Source organism: Salvelinus sp. IW2-2015, linkage group LG33 (assembly GCF_002910315.2).
Source record: "Salvelinus sp. IW2-2015 linkage group LG33, ASM291031v2, whole genome shotgun sequence".
NCBI classification, from domain to species: Eukaryota; Metazoa; Chordata; class Actinopteri; order Salmoniformes; family Salmonidae; genus Salvelinus; species Salvelinus sp. IW2-2015.
Window position 1 is genome coordinate 19,747,138 of NC_036872.1, and position 15,581 is coordinate 19,762,718.

The window sequence follows — 15,581 nt, forward strand, 5'->3', positions numbered from 1 at the left end:
AGCACTTTGAGATATCAGCTGATGTAAGAAGGGCTATATAATTAAATTTGATTTGATCAAAATCACAAACTGAATCCCACTGAGATGTGGACAATGTGGTCTCTACTGCAGGACACAAAGCTGAAGTGCTTTAGATTAAGGATATGAGGCATCAGGTGTTGTGTGTATCTTTCTGTACTTGTCGGTCTCGCTACTGTAAAATAAGCATTCCTTTCATAGAGAAATTATCCTTATGAATGGTCAAAAGTAAGGTCCTTTCACATGAGCTCCTGCAAAAAACTTTAATTCATCCATAAATTTAATTTATTTTGTACAGATATTCAACATTCAAAAAGTTAGGTACAGAAATTCATAAGCATTATACCATCTGTTTACAATATTTTATTCTCTTAAATGATTTAATTAAGCAATGTTCTTGTCAAGGCCACTTAAAAAAGAACCAAGGATTTTAAACTGAGGAGAAAGAGAGTGTGTGCAGTCCTTTAGGTTTGTTTAGCGGTTTCAACCTTGACCACGATCCCACTGTCCCATTCTGCCGAGGTCGGGTGTTTTTTACTGAAAGTCAACCAGCGTTGGGTTTCACTGTTCCAACACTTCCAGTCAGCAGGAGCCAGCCATGCCCCTCTGCATACCTTTCCACCACACAATTATCACACCGACAAGGCAACCTTTTTCAAAGTATAAAGTATGCTCAAGCTTAAAAAAATAAACTATAGCCTCTCATCTTATGCACACTGAAGAGGATAGCAAACAAACCGTGGATTTTATTTCAACACAAGTCCTTTACAATTCCCAATTAAAACCTTTTATCACAATACATATGCACTCCTGCACCTTTTACCAGTCAATGATGTGAACATAGTGTGGGTAGGGATAATTACGTTTATTGTTTTGAGAAAACATTCTCCCATAAGAGCGCTTAGGGGCTTGAGTAAGGGACTTTCTCCACAAACAAACATGTGGACAAACCCATACAGTAGAGAACTCCATGTGAATTTGATTCATGTGCAAAAGTTGAGATTGTGCCAAAGATGGTTCTCGAAGGCTTTAGATTAGAAGGTCTGGTCGTCGTTACAGGAGTCAGTCCAGTGGCCAAAGGCCTCACAGATGTCACAATAAGCTCTCTCCTCATCCTTACTGCCGTGGTAGGTGGTGTGGGGTGGGGAGTCCGGCATCTGCATCTGAGTGGGACAGTCTTCTGTATCATGGAGGTCGAAGCAGTCACAGATGTCACAGAAGAGCCTTGGTGGGACCTTCTTTTTTGAGGGGCCTTTGTTAAAACCGCTGAGAAGATGGTGGGAGACATACAGGGTCAGGGTGTCAGCATGTACATTAAACTAGACAAATGGAAAAGTACTTTACAGGGGAGGGGACAAACTAAGACTGATGAAATGTTAAGATAGAAATAATGCTTCATGCTCTGAACTAGCTTCATGAAATTAACCCCAAAAAAAAGCATGAGGTTAGTTTGGGCTTTAACTTGTCTGACTCAGGGTTACAGTTTAAGAGCATCGGAGAAGGCTGACCCGTCATAGTTGTCAAGCTCGCTTGCATTATTCCCATTGAGGGCAGCCTCTGCCATCTTCTCCAGCTTGCCTGTAAGTTCCTCATTCTTCTTCTGCAGGTCCACGATAACCGAGTTCAGGAACTCAATCTGTCCCAGACAAGACGGGATATCACAGACATTGCCACAGTTCAGTAAAAAATAAATGTGACATGTAACTTACAACTATTGGACACATGAACAACAGGTCATCCAACTTTATCCACATTTCATTGAGTGCCAATATCACACAAGCAGTTAGTAAATTCACCCCTTTCCCCAACCCACCATGCTACAAGAACAGTGAACCACAACCTTCACCAATGTGCTTGGCCAGTTCCTATGTTGTGAAAACAAACCCCACATCCTGGCTTGAGCATGGGAAAGGGTAATGAGGGCGACACTGAACAGTACAACTCTGGATCATCCACCATGAGAAATTGTGGCATCAAGGCATGTCAATTTGCTGGAAAGCATACTCTGATAAATGTCCTTTATGAATAGGATATGAGAAAAAAATGTAACCCCTGAAAGCTATTGTAAATAAATCCTTTGAAGTTTTTGCAGAGGTTTTAGTCGCGCAATTTTACATCCAACTTAGATGTTTGGTGCAGTATTTCTCAAGTGAAAACATTTGCATAGAAACGAGTAGTCTCTCGTTGAATGAAAACAAACAATTAAAGAATGCCTAATGTTGACCAATCACCAACGAAGGGGCATATACGTCGGCTTCAGAACTTCTGCTTTCCTCAAGAAAATAACACAAACAGCAAAAAAAAAACTCTTTGCCGAAGACCAAAACAAACAAAAATGTCACAAAATGTTGTCATAACATACACTGGAGTGTACAAAACACCTGCTCTTTCCATGTGTTACGGGATTTTTGTGTTTAATGACTAAAATATGTATACATTTGACTTAGAATTATAACCAAACAGAATACTACTATATTACTGTAAGAATGAATCTTATTATAATCATAATGTTGAATGTTATGTGTTCCTTGTTAGAAAGAATGGGTTTATCTTCAGACAGGCTAGAATGATGTCTCTACACAGGGAGGGGAAAGACCTTGGGTTGGTTGCAGATAGTTTAACAGGTGGCAGACAGTAATGAGAACTCTAACTGTATTGCCATTGTATTCTAGAGGAGGATGGACATTAAAACCTATGACATCATCTTTATTATATAACCTGATGTAAATTGTACTATGATTCAGTACTCTCGAGAATAAACGCTATTGATTGATTGATTTTAAGACTGGTTTCTGTCCATTTAATGCTGATAATTATCCTACAAATTCTTATTTATGGGCAGAGTGTTTTAATTGAATTGGTTGATAAACATAGGAATTAAATTCCTTTAACACCATGACACAAAATGACCAGGTGAAAGCTATGATCCCTTATTAATGTCATCTGTTAAATCCACTTCAAAACAGTGTAGATGAAAGATAGGAGACGGGTAAAGAAGGATTTTTTACGGTACGGGTAAAGAAGGACAATTAAAACATGGATTGTGCATGTGTCATTCAACTAGGAAAGAGTGCCTTTGAACAGGGTATGGTAGTAGGTGCCAGGTGCACCGGTTTGAGTGTGTCAAGAACTGTAAAGCTGCTGGGTTTCTCACGCTCAACAGTTCCCTTTGTGTATCAAGAATGGTCCAATACCCAAAGGACATCTGGCCAACTTGACAACTGTGGGAAGCATTCGAGTCAACATGGGCCAGTATCCCTGTGGAACACTTGACAACTCGAGTCCATGCCCTGACGAATTGAGGCTTGAAACTGTTTCGAATGGGACGCCTTTAGGAGACGACCAGAAATGTAAATCAACAGGAACGTTCAGGAATTATTTTTCAGAACATAGAACAGCACAGACAGAACAGGAACCGAGGGGAAATCTACAGACAAATAGACATGCATGAGTGGAGCTGATGAAAAACAGTAACAAACCGCTGCCTGATTTCCGGGTAGCATGGCCAACATCAGTGACAGAGGAGGAAGGAGGTAAATGAGGAAGTGGAGATGGAGGAGACAAAACAGATCAAAATTAGGACCCACCTAATGGCAGACAATAGATTCAAGTCATCACTGACAGCTGTAAAAATACTAAAACAACCTAAGAGATAATAGTGGGTAGGCAAGCATTACAGCTTCATCACTGTACAACCTCTGACAAACCTATTCAAAGCCTGTGACAGTAAGTTAAGGGATAAAGACAGGTCTACATGGTAAGCAACTTCCAAGCTCATTATTGTTTTTGGTTAAAGCTGTTTGAGGCATCTCAGCACACCTGTGATAAAACAGCTTCCTAAATCAATTGTCAGAGGTTCTCCTGTGAGTTGAAATAAATTCTGTACACTGCCAGTCATGGACTTTGCAGACATTGACATGAGCAAAATTGCATTAATTTAGAGGGAATTTCCATAACACTGATAGTATGAAAGTTGCCATTGTCGTAGTATGCTAAGCAACCACAGCATGTCATATGGCAATAGTATGGAAACATATCTTAAATTAATGCACAAGTACGACTTAGGTTAGGTACTTCTTACACAATCTTGCCAAACACACAATGAAACACTGTACATATCAATAAATAACCCACTGAATGACATACCCAAGCGGTCTCTTATTCACCCGTTTTTTCTAAATTGGTCCATTATAAAAGGAATGTATACCTGGCTTTCTGCAGTCTCCTTGTTCTCCCTTAGTTGATTCAGAGCTGCGTCACCTGAAGGGAAAACATGCATATAAAGCATTCAGTGACAGTGAAGTTCAATCTGTAGACATGAGTTAAGCTTCAACTACCCAGTCATACCTGAGGAGCTGGTAACAGTATCCTGTCCTCCTGAAATGCTCTTCTCCAGGCTCTGAACATGCTCCTGTAGCCGCGCCTTGTCCTTCTCCAGTAACTGGACAGTAAACTTCAGTGTCTTCGCTGTGGCGCTCTCCCCACGCAGCACTGATAACTGCTCAGAGGTTAAAAATAAAATAAAAAAATATGTCATATACATTAGACAATGGATATACAGTTGAAGTCGGAAGTTTACATACACTTAGGTTGGAGTCATTAAAACTCATTTTTCAACCACTCCACAGATTTCTTGTTAACAAACTATAGTTTTGGCAAGTCGGTTAGGACATCTACTTTGTGCATGACACAAGTCATTTTTCCAAAAATTGTTTACAAACATATTATTTCACTTATAATTCACTGTGTCACAATTCCAGTGGGTCAGAAGTTTACATACACTACGTTGACTGTGCCTTTAAACAGCTTGGAAAATTGCAGATAATGATGTCATGGCTTTAGAAGCTTCTGATAGGCTAATTGACATAATTTGAGTCAATTGGAGGTGTACCTGTGGATGTATTTCAAGGCCTATCCTCAAACTCAGTGCCTCTGCTTGACATCATGGGAAAATCTAAAGAAATCAGCCAAAACCTCAGGAAAGAAATTGTAGACCTCCACAAGTCTGGTTCATGCTTGGGAGCAATTTCGTTCGTCTGTACAAACAATAGTATGCAAGTATAAAACACCATTGGACCACGCAGCCATCATACCGCTTAGTAAGGTTCTGTCTCCTAGAGATGAACGTACTTGGGTGCGATAATTGCGAATCAATCCCAGAACAACAGCAAAGGACCTTGTGAAGATGCTGGAGGAAACAGATACAAAAGTATCTATATCCACAGTAAAACGAGTCCTATATCGACATAACCTGAAAGGCCGCTCAGCAAGGAAGCCACTGCTCCAAAACCGCCATTAAAAAAGCCAGACTACGGTTTGCAACTGCACATGGAGAAAAATACCGTACTTTTTGGAGAAATGTCCTCTGGTCTGATGAAACAAAAATAGAACTGTTTGGCCATAATGACCATCCTTATGTTTGGAGAAAAAAGGGGGAGGCTTGCAAGTCGAAGAACACCATCTCAACCGTGAAGCACGGGTGTGGCAGTATCATGTTGTGGGGGTGCTTTGCTGCAGGAGGGTCTGGTGCACTTCACAAAATAGATGGCATCATGAGGATGGAAAATGATGTGGATATATTGAAGCAACATCTCAAGACATCAGTCAGGAAGTTAAAGCTTTGTCGCAAATGGGTCTTCCAAATGGACAATGACCCCAAGCATTCTTCCAAAGTTGTGGCAAAATGGCTTAAGTACAACAAAGTCAAGGTATTGGAGTGGCCATCACAAAGCCCTGACCTCAATCCTATAGAACATTTTGGGCAGAACTGAAAAAGCATGTGCGAGCAAGGAGGCCTACAAACCTGACTCAGTTACACCAGCTCCGTCAGGAGCAATGGGCCAAAATTCACTCAACTTATTGTGGGCTACCCGAAACATTCAACCCAAGTTAAACCGTTTAAAGGCAATGCTACCAAATACTAATTGAGTGTATGTAAACTTGTGACCCACTGGGAATGTGATGAAAGAAATAAAAGCTGATATAAATCATTCTCTCTACTATTATTCTTAAAATAAAGTGGTGATCCTAACTGACCTAAAGACAGGGACTTTTTACTAGGATTAAAATGTCAGGAATTGTGAAAAACTGAGTTTAAATGTATTTGGCTAAGGTGTATGTAAACTTCAGACGAAAAATATAAACGCAAAATGCAACAACTTCAATTTTGTTTTGGCCCTAATCTATTCTCTAAAATGATATTGAGGCAGATTATGGTACAGAAATGAACATTCAATTCTCTGGCAATAGCTCCGGTGGACATTCCTGTAGTCAGCATGCCAATTGAACGCTCCCTCAAAACTTGACATCTGTGGCATTGTGTGACAAAACTGCACATTTTAGAGTACCTTTTCTTGGCCCCAGCACAAGGTGCACCTGTGTAATGATCATGCTGTTTAATCAGCTTCTTGATATGCCACACCTATCAGGTGGATGGATTATCTTGGCAAAAGAGAACTGCTCACTAACAGGGATGTAAACAAATTAGTGCACAGAATTTGAGAGAAATAAGCTTTGCGTGTGTATGGAACATTTTGGGGATCTTTAATTTCAAACATTAGACCAACACTATACATGTTGCGTTTATATTTTTGTTCAGTGTAGTATGCAAATGATGAAAAACAATGTACTGAAAATGAACTCAAGTTCTAATAAGACTAGTCCAATGCTTTTTGGCTTAGAATTAGTGCCAGGGAGCCTGCCATGAGGCTAGGGAATTAAAATGTCTAGAAATAGGGAAGAGCACCAATTCTTACCTCACTCATCAGGGTCTCCAGCTCCTGATCCTTCTCAGAGATCAAGGCGCTGCTTTTATGGATGGACTTCTGGAGGGAGGCTTTCTCCTCATCTAACTGTTTCTTCATTGTGGTCTCTCTGTCAAGAGCAAAACAAAATTATGATATAGTCATGAGTTTAACCACTCCAAAAGGGAATAGTGAAGCATTGACCATGCATAATCTGAGTGAACCCTAATGTCTACTGGAGTACCACCAGCAGCCGACTGGTTTCTTAAGTTCGGTTAAAAGGTGCACTATGAAGAAATCCCTCCGCCATTTCCTGGTTGTAAAAATTCTAATAGTTTGCTTAATTTCAGTTTATGTGACAATGGGAAGCATAGTAATAGTGCACATAGAACAGTTACCACTTCTTAGACTTGCTTTCAAAGAGAATGACAGATCTATAACTCACATTTCTATGTGAATTTGGTCGGGTCGCCCAAAACGTTGCTGCTTTAAAAACTCCATCTTTATATATACACATAGAATGGTGCTTTTGAAACTTTAATTCAGTACCGGTACCCCCTGTATTTAGCCTCATTATTGTTACTTTTTATTTCATTTTTTATTTCATTTCGTAAATATTTTCTTAACTATTTCTTGAACTGCATCGTTGGTTAACCTCTTAGGGATCCCTTAAGCTCGAATCCCGCTCGAATCCTGTTACCGGGATAGATTTGACAACATCCGGTGAAATTGCAGCGCACCAAATTCAAACTACAGAAATATGAATATTTAACATTCATATAAATACAAGTGTAATACATCAAAATAAAGCTTAACTTCTTGTTAATCCAGCCGCTGTGTCAGATTTCAAAAAGGCTTTACTGCGAAAGCACACCATGCGATTATCTGAGGACAGCGCCCCGCATACAAAAACATGAAAACCATTTTGCAACCAGGCAGGTGCGACACTAAAGTCAGAAATAGCAATATAATAAATGCCTTACCTTTGAAGATTTATCTTTTTGCAATCCCAAATGTCTCACAATCCCAAATGTGACAATGAATGGTCATTTTGTTTGATAAATTCCTTCTTTATATCCCCAAAATGTCAATTTATTTGGCGTGTTTGATTCAGAAATACACAGGTTCCAACTCGCCCAACATGACTACAAAGTATCTAATAAGTTACCTGTAAACTTGGTCCAAACATTTCAAACAACGTTTCTAATGCAACCTCAGGTACCCTAAAACCGGAGAAAAATAACAAAAGACTGTCTGAGTGACACATGGAAAGAATAGGACTACTTCTTTATTTCTCAAAGAAAAACATCGAACAATTTCTAGAGACTGTTGACATCTAGTGGATGCCATAGGAACTGCAATCTGAGCCCTAAAAATCAGGTTTCCCATAGAAAAGCATTGGAAAACACAATGACCTCAAAAATAAAAATTCCCTGGATGGATTGTGTTTCACCTGCCAAATCAGTTCTGTTATACTCACAGACATTATTTTAACAGTTTTAGAAACTTCAGAGTGTTTTCTATCAAATACTACCATGCATATCCTAGCTTCTGGGCCTGAGTAACAGGCAGTTTACTTTGGGCACGCTTTCATCCGAACGTGAAAATACTGCCCCCTAGCCCAAAGAGGTTTTAAGGGCTTGTAAGAAACATTTCCACTGTAAGGTTGTATTGTTGCTGTTGTATTCGGCGCATGTGACAAATCAAATTTGAAGTGGTTTGGAGTCTACCGTTTAGCTTGAAAATATATATAAATACAGTTCCCTTAGAAAGTATTCATACCCCTTGACTTACTCCACATTTTGTTGTTACAGCCTGAACTCAAAATGTATTTTCTCACCCATCTACACACAATTCCCCATAATGACAGTGATTCTTTTAAAAGAAATTTTAGCAAATTTATTGAAAAAGAAATACAAAATCACATTGACATAAGTATTCACACCCATTGACTAGGCTACTAAAAAATGTGCTCAGGTGCATATAATTTCCTTTGATCATCATCGAGATGTCACTACAACTTGATTAGAGTCTACTTGCGGCCAATTCAATTGTTTAGACATGATTTAGAAGGAAAAACACCGGTCATTATAAAGGTCCCACAGTTGACAGTGCATGTCAGAGCAGAAACTATACCATGAAGTCCGAGGAACTATCCGTAGATCTCAGGGAGATTTGTGATGAGGCATACAGTGCATTCGGAATGCATTCAGACCCCTCTACTTTTCCCACATTTTGTTACGTTAGTCTTATTCAAAATTGATTAAATTGTAAAAAGCTACGCCACCCCCTTGAATTCTGCCAAAAGGCACCTAAACGGCTCTCAGACCATGAGAAACAAGATTCTCTGGTCTGATGAAACCAAGATCGAACTCTTTGGCCTGAATGCCAAGCTTCACGTCTGGAGGAAACCTGGTACCATCCCTATGGTGAAGCGCGGTGGTGGCAGCATCATGCTGTGGGGATGTTTTTCAGCGGCAGGGACTGAGATACTAGTCAGGATCGAGGGGAAAATGAACGCTCCCCATCAAACCTGACAGAGCTTGAGAGTATCTGCAGAGAAGAATGGAAGAAACTCCCCAAATACAGGTGTGCCAAGCTTGTAGCGTCCTACCCAATTAGACATGAGGCTGTAATCGCTGATAAAGATGCTTGAAGAAAGTACTGAGTAAAATGTCTGAATACTTATGTAAATGTGACATTTATTTTAATAAAATTAGCTAACATTTTTTAAATCCTGTTTTTGTTGCGTTGTATGTAGATTGATGAGGGGAAAAAACAAAATCATCAATTTTAGAATAAGGCTTTAACGTACCAAAATGTGGAAAAAGTCAAGGGGTCTGAATACTTTCCGAATGCACTGTATATCTGGGGAAGGGTATAAAACAACTTCTAGAGTGTTGAAAGTTTCCAAGAGCACAGTCGTTTCCATCATTGGGAAATTGGAATAATATGGAACTACCCAGACTCTGCCTAGAGCTGGTTGTCTGACCAAACTTAACAACCGGGCAAGAATGACCTTGGTCAGGGAGGTGACCAAGAACTCAATGACCACCAGAACTACAGAGATCCTTAGCTGAGATGGGAGAACCTGCCAGGAGGACAACAGTCTGTAGCACTTCACCAATCTGGGCTTTATGGGAGAGTGGCCAGACAGAAGCCACTCCTGAGAGAATGGCACACGACAGAGCGCCTGGAGTTTGCAAAAAGGCACGTGAAAGATAGTCTGATGAGACAAAACTAACTCTTTGGCCTGAAAGGAAATCGGTATGTCTGGAGAAAACCAGGCACAATTCATCACCCGTCAAACACCATCCCTACCGTGAAGCATGGTGGTAGCAGTATCATGCTATGTGGATACTTTTCAGTGGCATGGACTGGGAGACCGGTAAGGATAGAGGGAACAATGAATGGAGACAAATACAGGCAAATCGTTGATGAGAACCTGCTTCAGAGTGAAAACGACCATAGACTGGGGGCAAAGATTTACATTCCAACAGGACAATGACCCCACGCATACAGCCAAAGCAATGCTGGAATGGTTTCAGAACAAGAATGTGAAAGTCGTTGAGTGGCCTAGCCAAAGCTCAGACATGAATCCCATTGAAAATACGTGGAAATACTTGAATATTGCTCTTCACTGCCACTCCCCATCTTATTTAACAGAGCTTGAGAAAATCCCCAAATCCAGATGCGCAAAGATAACAGACATACCCAAGACGATGGAAAGCTGTAAATCGCCACCAAAGTTGCTTCTACAAAGTATTGACTTAGGGTTGTGAATACTTATGTCAATTATAAACTTCATTTTCAATACACTTGTGAAAAGAAAAAAAAAATGTAATCCATTTTGAATTCAGGCTCAAACAACAAAATGTGGAATAAGTCAAGGGGTATAAATAATTTGAAGGCACTGTAAATATACTGTGATGACAAAAAGCAAGTGAATTAGAGGGATTACTCATTGAACAGCAACCTCTCTATGGTAACAGAGTCAAAACATGTTAGAATCACCTTTGGGAGAGATTACAGCTGTGAGTCTTTCTGGGAAAGTCTATAATAGCTTTCCACACCTGGATTGTGCAATATTTGCCCATTCTTCTCAAAATTCTTCAAGATTTGTCAAATTGGTTGTTTATCATTGCTAGACAACCATTTTCAGATCTTGCCAAAGATTTTCACGCAGATTTCAGTTAAAACTAACTTGGCCACGCAGGAACATTCACTGTCTTCTTGGTCAGCAACTCCAGTGTATATTTGGTCTTGTGTTTTAAGTTATTGTCCTGCTGAAAGGTGAATTAATCTCCCAGTTTCTGGTGGAACGCAGACAACCAGGTTTTCCCTCTAAGATATCTGTGCTTCACTCCATTCCGTTTCTTTTTTATCCTGAACATTCAGTCCTTAGCAATTACATGCAGCCATCACTATGCTTGAAAATAGAGAGTGGTACTCAGTAATGTGTTGTATTAGATTTGCCTCGAACATAAAACGTATTCAGCACAAAAAGTTAATGGCTTTGACACATTTTTTGTAGTATTACTTTAGCACCTTTTTATTGTGTACAGGCTTCCTTTTTTTCATGTTCACAATGTTGTTGAGCCATCCTCAGTTACCTCCCATCACAGCCATTAAAAACTCTAACGGTTTTAAAGTCCCCGATGGCCTCATGGTGAAATCCCTGAGCGGTTTCCTTCCTCTCCGGCAACTGAGTTAGGAAGGACGCCTGTATCTTTGTAGTGATTGGGTGTATTGAATCACCATCCAAAGTGTAATTAATAACTTAAACATGCTCAAAGGGATATTCAATATATGCTTTAAAAATGTGTTTTACCCATATGTGCCCTTCTTTGCGAGGCATTCGAATACCTCCCTGGTCTATGTGGTTGAATCTTTTGTTTGAAATTCACTGCTCGACCTTACAGATAATTGTATGTGTGGGGTACAGCGACGAAGTAGACGTTCCAAAATCATGTAAACACTATTATTGCACACAAGAGAGTCCATGCAACTTAAGCAATTTGTTTGTCCTTAACATATTTAGGCACGCCATAAAGGGGTTGAATACTTATTGACCCAAGACATTTCAGCTTCTCATTTTTAATTAATGTGTAAAAAAAGGCAAAAGAGGATGTTAGCAGACAGAGTATGTAGACAGAGCACAAACATTACATGCCACGTTGATGAATGGAAAAGTGATGCAAACATCCATGCTTAATTGCAGAACTGTTGGGAGTGTCTATTTTCGACTAGAAACGGCAAACAATTTTCGGACACTTGATTTGGATGGAAATGAAAACAGCATTATAGACACGGCTAGCTAAATACACCATGTTCCTACACAGTTTCTCACCTCTGCTTCATTTCTTGCAACTGTTTATTGAGCTTGGACCGCTGAGCTTCCAGCTAAGAAAAAAGAACATACATTATAGGATGAATTGCTTGGTTGGAAAGTTGTAGTAATTCAATGTAAATGTTACATTCTTAAAATCTAGAGGCAGTTTGAGGGAGGAGGTAACACATCAGTAGTCCAGTGGTGGTACCTTCTGCTGGCCACTGGTCTCCTTCTTGCTGCTGCCAAGCTCCTTGGTCAGCTTGTTGTTCTCCTCCTGTAAGGCCACCAGGGACTTCACAGAGGCAGCTTGCTTCAGCTCATCACTAAACACACACATTATTATAGTTCAGTAAAAATTCTTATCTCAGATATTTGGGTCTTGAGGTTGGGTATGAAGACAATGTCTGACACTTCAATGTCTGAATATTTAAAGTCTGAAGACTGTTGAGAGCAATGAGCTACCCAGTGTGTGCATGTGTGTAATGTATTTTCACCCAGAATAAGAATGTCAGAGCGAGGACAATTAAAAGCATGGAGTAAAGAAAGCAAGTTTGCATTTCTTTTAAGTAAATCTATTAAGAAAAATAAATAAATCAAGACAGGTTCAATAATTATCCTAGCGATCAACTGCATTTAACTGCTCCCTGCATCAAGGGTTAATTACCGCGATAGTACCCCCTCTGCCCCAACCCCGCTGTCGGATGTTGGCACTGAGCCAGGACCTGCCAGATAGATACACAGCTGACTATCAAGGCCCATCTGACAAACATTGAGAAAATATTCAACAGGGATATTCCATTGATGACAAATGGAAGGTAGGGCTAGTAAGAAAATTATCTGGGCTGCTGTGATGGTCTTCACACATACAGTGCATTCCGAAAGTATTCAGACCTTCATTTTCTCCACATTTTGTTAAGTTACAACCTTATCCTAAATGTATGTATGTATGTATGTATGCATGTATATATTTTTTTGTTGCCCTGATCAAATCTACACACAATACCCCATAATGACTAAGCGAAAACAGGTTTTGTGAAATACCTTATTTACATAAGTATTCAGACCCTTTGCGATAAGACTCGAAATTGAGCTCAGTTGCATTCTGTTTCCATTGATAATCCTTGAGATGTTTCTACAACTTGATTGGAGTCCACTTGTGGTAAATTCATAAATTCATTTGAACAGGGCAGCACGGCTGGCCCTTAAATGTACAGGGAGAGCTAATATTAACAATATGAATGTAAATCTCTCATGGCTCAAAGTGGAGGAGATATTGACTTCATCATTACTTGTTTTTGTTAGAAGTGTTAACATGCTGAAAGCACCGAGGTGTCTGTTTAAACTACTAGCACACAGCTTGGACACCCATGCATACCCCACAAGACATGCCACCAAGGGTCTCTTCACAATCCCCAAGTCAAGAACAGACTATGGGAGGCGCATTGTACTACATAGAGCCATGGCTACATGGGGGAATGATGCATGCAGTAGAATCAGATAAGACACACACACATAAGACACACACGTGCACATTGTATTGTAAATATGTGGTGGTGGAGTGGTGGCCTGAGTGAACACATTGAATGTGTTGGGTAAGGTGTTATGACAGTTACATACATACAGTTTAAAATACTACATGACATATGTTGCTGGATCCCAGGAAGTGTAGCTGCTGCATGGGGATCCATAATAAACACAAAAATGTAACCCGTTGGCCTGAATGCAAAGCGTTATGTCTGGAGAAAACTAGGCACAGCTCATCACCCATCTAACACCATCCCTACCATAACGCATGGTGGTGGCAGCATCATGCAATGGGGATGCTTTTCAGCAATGGGGACTGGTAAGGATAGAGGGAACAATGAATGGTCCAAACACACGCGCACAGTCGTGAAGAAGGCACGACAGGAGGTTGAAAAAGTTTGTCATGGGACAAAGTTTGTCATTCAGAACAAGAATGTGAAAGCCTTTGAGTGGCCCAGCCAAAGCCCAGACTTGAATCACACTGAAAATCTGTGGAAAGACTTGAAGATTGCTGTTCTCCGCCGCTCCCCATCTAATTTAAGAGCTTGGGAAAATCGGCAAGGAAGAAAATCCACAAATCCCGATGTGCATAGCTGATACAGACATACCCAAGACAATCCAAAGCTGTAATCGCCACCAACAGTGCTTCTACAAATGATTGACTCAGGGATGTGAATACCTATGTAAATGCGATATTTCTTTATTTCATTTTCAATAAAATAGCTAAAATTTCAAAAAATGTTTTCACTGTCATTATGAGGTATTGTGTGTAAATCAAATTAATAATTTTAATTCAGGCTGTAACACACCAAAATGTGTAATGTGGAAAATCAAGGGGTATGAATACTTTCTGAAGACACTGTAGGCAAACACACACACACCACAGTATACTCACATCTCCTGGCACAGGCCGCTGATTTTCTGGTTCTCTGAGCTGAGCTGCTCTTTAGAAAGGTTGAGCTCCTCTTTGTATTTGGAATTCTGTTGCTTCAAGGAATCCAGCTGTGCAATAACAAAAAAACATAGATCACTTCTAATGTACTGTATATAATACAGATTGTTTGAATCCTGTGAAAGTTGAAGTTGAGCGCATTTTTCTCACTATAGCTTTCAGTCCCTAGTGAACTTTACTTGTGCCGGTATGAGTATTGAGAGTACATAAAGGACTGATGCAATTTCTTATTTTATGTTGAGCAATGAAATGAACAAAAAAAAGAAATACAATTTGAAATGATCAAATAAAAAAAATAAAAAATATGGGGCTGAAAAATCATGTTTAACGTGGAATTGGCTATGTGATCTTGGAGTGTGAGCATGCCAGCATCTGTAGCTAAAATTCTGTTTACATGCATCACTGTATTATACTGTGAATACTAACTTATAAAAGTGGTTTGCAAACATTACACCCCGAAAGCAAACTTCTGTTAAGTTTACAAGGAGCCCCTTCCACAGTCCTTAGTGAGAGCCCTATATGACAGTGACAAAGCCATCATTCCTCACCCATACAATTTCAACAATCTCCATACCTTATTGAAAATCCATGCTGCTCAACCACTATAGTATACCCCATCGGAGACATTACATACTCCATATACCTGATTGGTAATTTCCTGCTTGGCACTCCTGAACTCCTCCAGCAGAGACTGGGCCTCAATCTTCTCCTGCTGCAGAAGGCCCTTCTCTTGTGTCAGCAACTCCACGACCTCAGCAGTCTTCCCTGAGGACTCCGCTGCCTAGGTAGTGAGGAAGAGGGGAGCATGTCAACCAGACATATTTAATGAAATACCTGTAACTTACTTGGATCCAGGGGTTGGTTGAGGTGAACCACTATGTCCTGAGATATCATCATTCGATGGAGCCTTATTTTACACAGCCCAAATCAACTCTAACCAGAGGATCACTAAAGGATCACTCAATTTTCTCATATTATGCAGAATTAATTTGCATGCTTTGCATGTCAGTCA

The 15,581-nt window shown here is 40.0% G+C and overlaps 1 protein-coding gene across 2 annotated transcripts in view; it reads right to left on the reverse strand.

Annotated features, from left to right (window-relative positions):
- Window positions 1–267: 267 nt before the first annotated feature.
- clip1a (CAP-GLY domain containing linker protein 1a) overlaps window positions 268–15,581 on the reverse strand; it is a 51,469-nt gene continuing 36,155 nt past the window's right edge. The window contains exons 17-26 of one of the 2 annotated variants that reach the window (XM_023979204.2): window positions 15,213–15,350; window positions 14,513–14,619; window positions 12,302–12,416; window positions 12,112–12,164; window positions 6,774–6,891; window positions 4,366–4,516; window positions 4,226–4,278; window positions 3,498–3,503; window positions 1,527–1,654; window positions 268–1,284 (exon numbers count right to left, since the gene is read on the reverse strand). In XM_023979204.2, the coding sequence (XP_023834972.1) occupies window positions 1,053–1,284; window positions 1,527–1,654; window positions 3,498–3,503; window positions 4,226–4,278; window positions 4,366–4,516; window positions 6,774–6,891; window positions 12,112–12,164; window positions 12,302–12,416; window positions 14,513–14,619; window positions 15,213–15,350 (1,101 nt within the window). In that variant the 3' untranslated portion in view covers window positions 268–1,052. The remainder of the gene's footprint in view (window positions 1,285–1,526; window positions 1,655–3,497; window positions 3,504–4,225; window positions 4,279–4,365; window positions 4,517–6,773; window positions 6,892–12,111; window positions 12,165–12,301; window positions 12,417–14,512; window positions 14,620–15,212; window positions 15,351–15,581) is intronic. The other variant, XM_023979205.2, reaches the window with a different exon arrangement.